Source organism: Vanessa atalanta, chromosome 21 (assembly GCF_905147765.1).
Source record: "Vanessa atalanta chromosome 21, ilVanAtal1.2, whole genome shotgun sequence".
Lineage (NCBI taxonomy): Eukaryota > Metazoa > Arthropoda > Insecta > Lepidoptera > Nymphalidae > Vanessa > Vanessa atalanta.
Window position 1 is genome coordinate 5,830,371 of NC_061891.1, and position 12,221 is coordinate 5,842,591.

The following is a 12,221-nucleotide window of genomic DNA, read 5'->3' on the forward strand; positions in this document are numbered from 1 at the left end:
AAAATGATTGAAAACACAGTAAATGTTATTTGAGCAAACATAAACATTATTACAGTTTGCGTTAGGGAACATTAGTCCAAAGTACATCGAGAATACCGAATATTCAGAACATTTGCGAACGGGAAAATTTTCCAACTGTATGTGGTCACCACCACCCATAAATATTATCGCTCTAATAAATATAAGAAGTAATATATAATATAAGAGGTTTACAATACAATGGTTAATTCCCTACATCGCCAATGCGCCACCAACCTTAAGAACAAGGATGTGCCTTTGTGCCTGTAGTATGTATACACTGGCTCACTTATCACGGAAAAATATGTGATGAATGGATGGTACCTACTCAGACAAGCGTGCACTTTATACTCTAACGTTACTAAACTTAAATTTGTATTTTTGAGATAAAATAACGCATAAAATAATAACACAAGATTTACGAAAAAATAACTAAATTATTGTATATCCGACGGATCAGTACGTGTATAAACTTTCAAATTCATCAGACGTTCTGAATTTGGTGAAAATCACGTTGAAAATTCTTGTTATACGGACACATACAAGTTAAGATAATAAAAGCATGTTAATAAGTGTTATTCATATATTACATTTTTTGAATGAAATAAATGTAACTATTAAAAATATTTGATCTTGGAACTGTTAACTTGTTTTTTTTTAATGCGCGCAGCCTCTTTTGTAACTAAAATTTGACATACATATTTTAAAAAGTCCCGCTGAGTTTCTTTCGCCGGTTCTTCTCAGGTCAGGGTGTTTTCTTTTTCCGAACCGGTGGTAGTGTTTAATTTGACCATCAATAAGAAAGTGTAATACTTCTATATTGAATAAAGGAATTTGAGTTTGAGTTTGAGTTTGCAGAAACCCTAAAATTTTAATCGACCTTTGAAATAGTTAAATGGACTGTTCTTTCGACTGCTTTTTTGAAACGAATTTTAATAAATTGTAAATACTTAGACAACGTAAAAGCGTATTTTATAGGCGCTGTACCTTTTTTTAGCGTTAATGTTGTATAGATACGCGGCTTTACGTGACTGGAGTATTATAACGTGAATAACATCATTGCTCAGGATTCAGAGACATAATGATATTGTCGGATTACGTCACGTGTCAGTGAAGTGAATAGACAAGGATGATTCAAAGACGGAGTTAGGCCCTTTGTGATCTGAATTAGTTTCACTTGAGATATAGCTATATATTTAAACATCTCAACACTATAGAATGTTTATATGACAGATGTCAGATTTTTGCGTTAAAAAATCGTTATCTTCGTCTTGTCTGTTTGGCCACTATGTTATCTTAGTTAATAATAATATTTTTGTTTTGTTTATAGTCATACCGTGAATCGTTACATTAGTAACGTCAGTATTTATATAAATATCTGTAAGTATGATGTATTGTATAAGGATTTGTTTTAAATTTGCGCCTTGATTTTTGGCATTTTTAATATGATGACGTGCTTCGCCGCATGTTTGTTTGTTTGTGTAAGAAAGTTCTTGCCGCGTTTTCTAGGTCAAGCGAATAGGCCGCTTATCTCTTCTCCCTTTGAGGAGAAGGCTTGGAGCATATTCCACAACGCTGCTCCAATGCTGGTTGGTAAAATACACATGTGGCTGAATTTTGTTGAAATTAGACACAGGTTTCCTCACAATATTTTCCTTCACCGCCGAGCACGAGATGAATTATAAACACAAATTAAGAACATGAAAATTCAATGGGGCTTGCCTGGGTTTGAACCCGAAATCATCGGTTAAGATGTACGCGTTCTAACCACTGGGCCATCTCGGCTCTTTACTAATACTGGCTCGGTTGGTTTACTAATACTACTTAAATCTTATCGCACGGATTTTCAAACCAAACTCAACATCAAGATAACGAAGACTATCATGACTGCTAGAAAACAACAAAACCAGAGAAACATTACTCTCGTTTATGAAGAAAATTTTCAAAATTACAGCACTTGGTGCACTAGTACTTGGTGTTTCTGCTTGGGCCAAATGATGAACAACAATGGACTGTATAACTGTTTATTGGCACAACTGTGAGTTTACAAAAATGATGTACATATGTATACTACACACGGTGACTCCGGTAATGCTAATGAGCTAGCTCGTCTGTCGACCGCGGTGGGGCGCTCATCTCCCCCGTCCCGCGCTGATCCTTAACATGCCCCCCGACGTTGAAATCTTGGGTTTCAACAGCCTCATTGATTGGTAGTGGACAAATTTTATTGAATGCTCGTCTTGTCAGGCCTTTAGTGGTTTCTATGTCTGCAACACGATTAACTCCGTCAGGACCTGGGAACACTCGACGAACTCGTCCAAGGCTCCACTTCAACGGAGGCAGTGCATCATCCTTGATCACGACCATTGTCCCTTCCTTCAGATCGCCCTTAGAAGTCTTCCACTTGGTCCTTTGTTGAAGTTCAGACACGTACTCCTTCTGCCAGCGTATCCAAAAATTCTGACGTAGCTGTTCTACTAGTTCCCAACGTTGTAGTCTATTGGGATTTACGTTGATTAGGCTAGATGTAGGCAGCGCTGTTAAAGGACGTCCAACTAGAAAATGACCAGGAGTGAGAGGAGTAAGGTCGTTAGGATCTGAGGAAATTGGTGATAGAGGACGAGAATTCAATATTGATTCTATTTGAACTAAAACTGTATATAATTCTTCAAATGTTAAACGAGCGTTTCCTAATACTCTCAATAGATGGTATTTAACAGATTTAACGCCCGCCTCCCATATGCCTCCAAAATGAGGAGTATAGGCGGGTATGAACTTAAAGTCTATGCCTTCGTTTGCCATATACTGAACTAAATTTAGAGATTCTTGTTTTAAGAAATTCTGAATTTCATTTTTAGCCCCAACAAATTGTGTACCATTATCAGAAAATATAATGGAGGGCTTGGATCGCCGAGCAATGAACCTACGTAACGCAGCAATATACGTTTCCTTTGTTAAATCGGTAACCAATTCTAAATGTAATGCCTTTGTAGTGAAACAGACAAAGACAGCAATATACACCTTGATAGTTTTAGATCCACGTCCTTTCCTATCGGCAGCTTGTAAAGGACCGCAGTAATCTACGCCTGTTGTTTGAAACGGGTAACCTGGGTCGAGTCGCTGCTCCGGCAACTGACCCATGATAGGGTTAATCGTTTGAGCTTTCATTCTGAAACACTTGTAGCATTTGTGTGCGATCTGTTTAGCCATATTGCGACCACCTATAGGCCAAAATTGTTGCCTTAAAGATGATAAAAGAAGTTGTGGTGCTGCGTGAAACAATCTTAAATGTTCAAAAGTAAAAATTAGTTTTGTCAAAGGATGTTTGCATGAAATTAATACTGGATGTCTTTTATTATAGTCAAATTTTGAATTTTTTAATCTGCCACCTACCCTTAGTAGACCTGTTTCATCAAGAAACGGTGACAGGGAAATAAGATTATTTTTATTAGGTAAAGCTTGTTTATTGTACAAAAGTTTGTATTCGGGAAACGATTCAATTTGTGATTGTTTTAATAGTAAATTAAATGCGTTATCTAATTCTTGTGTATTCAATGGTCCAGATAATTTCTGGTTGAAATCATGAATTTTACAATTGTAAACAAATCTTAATGCAAAAGCCATTGTACGTTTAATTTTAGTTAATGTTGAAAATCTGTGAAAATCAATAAGCTGATTATTCTTGATTGCAATTGTTGATGCAACATGAGCTACAATTTCAGGTAAGTCATCTTTGTAATTTATGTTATTTTTAGGCCATTTACATTCCAACTCGTGCAAAAATGTTGGACCTGACCACCACAAATCCAAGGTATTTATTGATGCCAAGTTTATACCCCTTGTTAGCAGGTCAGCAGGGTTGTCATAAGTTGGAACATAACGCCATTCAAAAGTGTAAGTAAGTTCTTGTATTTCAGCAACACGATTCTTAACAAATAACTTTAATTTAGATGGAGGTGTTTTCAGCCAACCTAGAACGACAGATGAATCACTCCAAAGAATGCGTCTTTGCACAGGTAACCTAAATGCTTCTAATACTTTTTGTGTTAAACGTGCTGCTACAATCGCGCCACATAATTCCAGGCGAGGAATTGTAGTTGGTTTTAACGGTGCGACTTTACTTTTTGCGCATAGTAACCGTGTCATGATCTTGCCATCGACTGAAATACTTCTTACGAATGTACATGCTCCGTAAGCTTCCTGCGATGCATCACAAAATGTATGTAATTCAATAAGCGCCAAATCAGGACAAACAACGCAACGAGGTAAATGTAAGTCGTTTAAGAAATGGAGATCTGATTTAAATTTATTCCATTTTTGTGCAACATCTAACGGCAAAGGCTCATCCCAAGATATCTTCAAAAGCCAAAGATTTTGGAGAAGTATTTTAGCCTTGATGACAAAAACTGTAAGAAGTCCGAGAGGATCAAATATTTGTCCAATTGTGGACAAAACTGATCGCTTCGTGACCTGACTTCCTGATAAAATATTATGAGAAAAACACAATTTATCTGAGGATGATATCCAACCTAGCCCTAGCGTATTATTAGAATTTTGTCGGCCTAAATTAACATGCGTATTTGAATTTGAGCTTATATCGCGTAGATCTGGTATATTTGATTTAATTTTGCGTAAATTGAAATAACCTTTTGATAAAACTTCACATATGCTATCCCTGATCTTAATTAAATTATCTATTGACTGGGTACCTGTAACTAGGTCATCTACATAAAAGTCATTATTAATTATCTCGGAAATAAGATTATCCTCACATTCAAGTGCAAGTTGTTTTAAGCATCTAACGGCAAGAAATGGCGCAGATGCAGTCCCATAAGTAACGGTATTGAGTTGAAATATGCTAAGTTCTTTACTAGGGTCATCTCTCCAAATTATATTTTGTAAATGTCTCTGATTTTGATGAATTAGTACTTGACGGTACATTTTTTCAATGTCCGCAGTCATGACGTAAGAGTAATGCCGAAACCTAATAAGAATAGAGAATAAATCGTTTTGTATAGTGGGACCAACCATCTGAAGATCATTCAACGATACACCTGTTGTTGATGGCGCACTTGCATTGAATACAGCTCTCAATTTTGTTGTCGCGCTGTTTTCGCGTAACACTCCGTGGTGTGGTAGAAAATATAAATTATTTGTATCTAAAACAGGGTAATTTGGAACAACTGACATATGACCTAATTGCTCGTACTCAGTCATGAAATCTATATATAATTCTTTTAATTTTGGTTGTTTCTGTAATCTACGTTCTAATGATAAAAAACAATGTAAGGCTCGAGTATATGAATCTCCTAATAGAGTTTCTGGTTTTTTAAGTGGAATAGCTACCGAAAATCTACCATCAGGCATTCTTGTGAAGTTGTCTACGAAATGTTTTTCACATAACTTCTCTTCCATTGAATATGCAGGCTTAAAAGCATAGGGTGTTTCCTCAAGTGACCAAAATTTTGCTAATTGTTCTTGAATATCTGTACAATCATTTTTTATAAAGTTACATGTAATTAGACCAGTATTTTCTTTGTAAATATTATGTTTAAGTCCACTAGTGGGACCAGAAATGATGTAACCTAATTGGGTTTCTTGCAATACGGGACAGTTCTTACCTAAACGAATTTGATTTGACAATATTAAATTCCAGAATATGTCTGCTCCCAATAATAGATCTATGTCAATAGGATTATAATAATGTGGATCAGCCAATGTGTATTGTGATGAAATGCGTAAATCCTTAATGATTACTCTGTTGTTACATAAATTGGTAATATTTGGTAAAACAAATAATGATATGTTACTTTGAAATGACGAAACCTTTGAAAATATGATTGTGTCGCATCGCTTATTTACTTGCGTAATGGTACTATTTATTCCTGTTACTGATATTTGTGTTTTTTGACAATGTAGGTTCAACTTATGTAGTAATCTTTGAGTCATGAAGGATGCTTGGCTCCCTGAGTCGAGAACAGCTCTTGCTTCGTGACGTTGATTATCGCTACCTAGAATGTAAACAACTGCAGTCGAAAGCAATACTGGCTCTGTCATTTGGACTGAGAGCGCGGTGGCTTTGTCGACTGGCGGCTCAACATGTTGTGAGGAACCTATTTCTTTGTGTAATAGTGTATTGTGTTTTAGTGAGCATTTAGTACAAGAGCCCGATTTGCATTTATGAACACGATGACCTGGCCGTAAACAATTATTACATAACTTAAGCTTACGGGCAGATTCGATCCTATCACTGATAGATTGATTTAAAAAAGTCTCACAGTTGTATATCTTATGTGTGTTTTTACATAGAGGACATTTTGGTATGTATATATTTGTGTTTAATAATCCCTTAATTTGATCATTCCTATTTTTGTATTTGTTTATGTTGTTGTTTATATGTATTGTTTCAAGAAGGTCAGCTTTATTTTTTAAAAAACTCATAAAATCATTTAATGTTATTTTATTTAAAGTAGATTTACGCTCTTCCCAATCTCGAGACGTTTTAGGATCTAATTTGGAATTCATTAAATAAATAATTAATGTATCCCAATGCATTGTACTTTCACCTAATGTATGTAAGGATCTTAGATTTTTTGAAAATATATCAATAATTGAGCGTATACCTAACGCTGATTCACGCTTCAAGGGTTCAATAACAAACATAGATTGTACGTGGTTCTGAATTAGTAACCTTTCATTATTATAACGATCGCACAACAAATCCCACGCTATTTTGTAATTACAGGATGAAAACCCAATCGATCTTATTACCTGCGCAGCGCCTCCCTCCAGGGAAGCCCTCAAATAGTGAAACTTTTGTATGTCAACTATTCCTTGGTTCTCGTGTATTAGGGAAACGAATGTATCCCGAAACTCAAGCCAGTCCTCGTACCGACCGCCGAATTTAGGAAGCTGGATCGTTGGCAATTTAACATTATTTGTCTTCGTCAGTTTCACCATTTCTGAAGATCGCGAACTGCCTGAAATACACGAACGAATATCATCGTTATCATCATCCCCGGCATTTAGATTACGTGCGCTGCGATTACGTATTTGCTTTGCTTTGGCTAATATCATGTAAAACTGATCTTCAATTTCCTGCCTCTCACTGAACTGTTGAACATCATCATCGGTGTCAATTAAATATTCAATATTACTCTGGATTAAATCAAATTGATTTAAAAGCTGTTCCGTTTTTTTTATTCTAAGTTCTAGCTCAGTAACTTGCACGGCTGATAATAATTCTGGCAAAGAATTTACGTAATTAATAAACATTGTTAGCCGGCCTTTAACTGAGCCGCGTTTCTTTATAAGATCTTTAATATTTTCGGACATTATGAAGGCTATTATGGCAGGCGGTTGTTAAATTTATTTTAACTATAAGTTTTGAATTAATCAGTTACAACAATTACGATCTTGTACTTCTACAAAGAATAAATAAGTAATGTAAGTTATGAAGAGAAAATGACTATCTAAAATGGACTTTAAATGTATGACAATAAACACTAGTTGTTTACAATATTACTCTAATGAACTTCATATAGAAAAACAACGCCGCTCGGTGGCGATAGAACAAAAGATCCTTATCGCTTGGATCGTCTCAACTGCACTTAATACGCATCAATATGGGAAGATTAAATAAGTAAATAATATTACGTTGTGTATAAAATATTTTTTTTATAAGTAGTAAATTATATTTAGTTAATTTAAATCGATCTATGCGAGTTTCTGACTGAATATTAATAAATGAAATGACTTAATTTTAACTATTGAAATTACTAATGTTTGATTTATAATGCAAACTTGGATAATGGATAAAATCTAGGAATGTTAGGGATTAAAGGAATACAAAAGTTGGAACGTCCTCACAGATTCTCGCTCCTGCTGGGCTGCTCGCCGTACTGGTCAATGCTTGCTGCCATCCAGAACGCACCCAGTGTCCAGAACTCAAAGTTGGCTCGTTCCAGATCCCATCCGGCTCGTTTTGGACCAAAAATATGTTTCTGCTTGGGCCAAATGATAAACAACAATGGACTGTATAACTGTTTATTGGCACAACTGTGAGTTTACAAAAATGATGTACATATGTATACTACACACGGTGACTCCGGTAATGCTAATGAGCTAGCTCGTCTGTCGACCGCGGTGGGGCGCTCATCTCCCCCGTCCCGCGCTGATCCTTAACACTTGGTCTCAAACATAAACGTCAATCATTCACCTCTCATCAGAACCCAATCTTTTGGAAAGTTTTTGGCGACAACTGTCAAACTAATACTCCGAACAACTCTCCAAACGAATGTAACAGAAATATCTCGACGGAAGGAACTCGAATGAGAAATACTCCATACCCATAATCACCTTTCCGGTGACTGTTCATAACCTTAAGTCAACACAATGGGTCTCGCGCACTACTGGTAAGACACGACTAACAACAGGATCAACACCGACGGTCTCTTCGACATCAATCGAAGAGTTCTTCAAACGACCAAAAAGGATGAACTAGCCACGAACAACACGTCTATGGATAGATAGAAATGTAACAATAACAAAAAACCTTTAACCAAATCTATATTCTTTAAAACCTAAGCCTAATTATAAATTAACGTTATATTAACACTAAAGTGAGTAATCTCAGTAAAATAATTATACACGAACATGTATTATTATAGACTGTATTTATTTTAAGAAATCTGTTTAACGTGAATCTTCAAATTATCTTTATGTAATGTTTATTGGGCATTAAAAGGCCGGCAACGCACCTGCCAGCCCCCTGGTGTTGCAGATGTCCATGGGCGGTGGTAGTCACTTTCCATCAGGTGAGCCTCCTGCTCGTTAGCCACCTATAACATGAAAAAAAAAAATATGTCACTTAACAACAATACTGTACTGTATTTATATTACAACTGAAATAGCTTTATTAATTATTGGGATAGATTTTATTTAAACAAAAAAAAATACTTGAATATACAAGGAATATTCTGATATTTATTGTAAATTATGACAATTACTATACCATTATTATTATTACTCTGGTAAACAGTAAGTACCTATTAAAAAAATCTTTGAAATATTTACACGATATGTAGTAGAATCTGTGAGTGTGAATCACGCTTTTATTTTGTGTAAAATTAACTATGCTTCGTATCAATTAATTAAATTATATTTTATCATATTGCCTCGTATAATACTTTGGTTGATCCCGCGCCTGAACTTTTTGGACGCGTTGTCGGATTGTCCGTCTCATCGCAACACAGAATGCACATTTTGATCCGCACACAACTGTCTATTTAAATATGTATTGTTTATGTATTGTTTATTTTAGTATGTAATTTATGCGTTGGTCCATTCCACTGCGTATATTGCACACTAGGACACATCAGATTTATTACGTCATAATACCAAAGTATTTCTAGCTATGAGTCGGTTAAAAAACTAACAATAATACAACCCAAATCAATGAAATTATAGCTAATTAATCAGACTACCGAGGTTATACGTTTCGAATGTCAATGTCGAATTAAAATTTTACGGATTATAAACTTGCCTTTTCGGCTTCAATTTACTTCATTAGCTTAATGCTATCACGAAGTGTAGAATAACTCTGTGACGAAAAAATGAAATTGATAATGACTGGTCGTTTCTTCAAAAAGTATAGATGAAAGTTAATTTTTATTCACTTGATGGCAGGGCTTTGAGCAAACACTGGTGGAGTCATCATTTATTCAATCGTTGAATTAACTTTGTATTGCTATTTTGCGGAAATGTATGATCCAGTATAATTAAAGGAACGAGAGCCTTGACATGGAAACTGCACGTGATCAGCGGCACTTTGATGCTGCACGGAATTATTATTACTACTTAGTTGGTGATATTAGGTGACTTAAAAAATACTCTAATAAAGATGATTGTAGTCATGATCTTTAAGATGGTGTCAGTAAGTATTGTTCAATTTAAATGTCCAATGTATAATTGATTACATTATCCACACAAATTAATATTTTTATTGAAGATGGCTGCCTATAAAACTGATTTGATTTGAATGAGTGTAAAATCTGTGTTATCTTTATGTTAATATTTTAAACAATATCTATATAATTTTGTTGATGATGACTTCCATGCCATCGATGGTTATCGCAATTGAAGAATCACAGTTCTTCGAACATCAAAGTATCTCTTTTTTATTTTGGTGCTATTTTCGATGATATGCCGTTTAATACCCTTTTAGTAAACTGCATCTAGTTTTAGATAAAGAGGTAAACTCATCCAACTCTGGTTACATGGCGGCTCATTTCATATTAAAAAAGTCTATTTATGCGTTTTGTTCATACCATTCAGCCACTGCGCAAAAAAAATAAACTTAAATTTATCATCTATTATTTTAAGTAAAGTTTATACACTTAATGAAATATATATTTTTTTAAATAAATTATTTTATATTAAACATTATTATTAGGTAATATAGTATATATTACAAATTGATTATTATTGATTTTAAAGGTACAAGTACAACTTAGTTACAAATAAGGTACAAATAAAATCAACTGAGGGTGGAGTCGAGATTTTAATTAATCATAAGTAACATTAATAGATAATTAAATAAATATAATTTATAAATAAGTACAAATTTGTACTTAGAAACTGTTGTGTAATTTATTCAAATTATATTTATAGTAAATAATATATTTATTATATTATATAAGAAATGGTTTTTCAGTCTCATGAAGTCTCCTGGCAACACTGGGAACACTTTTTTGGCGCGCACGTGAACATTATATTTTTAATAATCCGTCGATCTTCGAAAATGCAATCTAAACTACTACGTCGTACAACGTACGTACTCCATTTTACAAAGTACATTCGAAACAACCAGATGTTTCAGCGCAGCTTGTGAATAAGGTGAAACGGTATTTTATTTTAGAACATAGCCTTTACGTATTATTCATAGCTCAGATTCGCTCGTATACAGTACAGTACGCTATCACCTACCCACATATTCAAACTTATACTTTAATATATTCGTTTATACAGTTTTGATTAATATTTATTATAACATAACTGTGATAGGTCTGCAAAATATTAGCAACAATGAAATAACGCTTGCCCATTCTAAGCTCCATATTCCTGAGTCACTCATTCATCGTCTCAAAATTGTTAATTTATCGCTACATAACAGATTATTTTACAGAGAATGTGCCCATGAATTACATTCTTGAATTCCTGTATAACCATTTTATTGTTAGACCACTGAGATGTAAATCTCAGACCACACTAGATATTCTATTCATGCATACAAAATTATTCGTTTGTGAGAGCCGCCATGCCGAATTCATAATACAGAAACATTTAGAATGTTCAGACAAAACCTAAATCAACAGTGTCATAACACAACTTAAGACATGTAGTAATTACACACTGACTTTAAGAACTAAAATATTTTCAAAAAAGTTAGATCTAATTATATTAAATTTATAATAATGAATTTTTCGAATATTAATTGAAGTTGAAAGACGTAATTAATATTGTTTTATCAAATTAATAACAAAAGAATTTAGTAATAGAATAATCTGCGAGGAAACGACCTTGGTAATGGACTAATCTTATTCTGAGTTTAATTAACTTAACAGAATCAGTATTAACTACAGGCGACTGATCTGTTTTAAAATCGGCTTACGGACTATTGCATGAAATCGGTATTACAAAATTTTATATTTTTTTTAGTTTTCTTTATTGTCAGTAGAAATGTATTTTATTTTTTAAATACTTACAACTATGATAAATACATAGATGTTGACCAATTTGATAACATATGTAATTTGTTCTTTAATTTTATGAAATAAATATATAAGACTAATCCAATAATACTTTATGGAAAAAGAATAATGAAAAATATAATATAATTGCTGTAAAAATAGTATAAGTGAATGCTTGATACAAGTTTTAAATACATAGCGCCATTTCATACTTGTGTTACCAGTGTTATTTGTATGAATTTAATCTATAATTTTATTTTGACTATAAATTAATACTCTAAATTTATTAATACAGTTGAGGTTAACTATGATTCTCTTAAGTTTAATCATAATTTGAATATAGTAATAATAACAGTAATTCCAAGTTGGAACATTGTTTTTGAACGAATGACAATGGACAATTACTGTAATATAGACTTTTGTTTTTCATAGACAAAATATGTCATTTTGACA

At 33.8% G+C, this 12,221-nt stretch overlaps 1 protein-coding gene across 1 annotated transcript; it reads right to left on the reverse strand.

The window, feature by feature from the left end:
• Window positions 1-2,112: 2,112 nt before the first annotated feature.
• On the reverse strand, window positions 2,113-7,353 carry LOC125072211. The gene is made up of 4 exons (XM_047682737.1): window positions 7,279-7,353; window positions 6,790-7,176; window positions 6,642-6,696; window positions 2,113-6,212 (listed from the first exon to the last, which is right to left on the reverse strand). Exons 1-4 carry the CDS (start codon window positions 7,351-7,353, stop codon window positions 2,113-2,115), a joined length of 4,617 nt encoding a protein of 1,538 aa, XP_047538693.1.
• Between the last annotated feature and the right edge of the window lie 4,868 nt (window positions 7,354-12,221).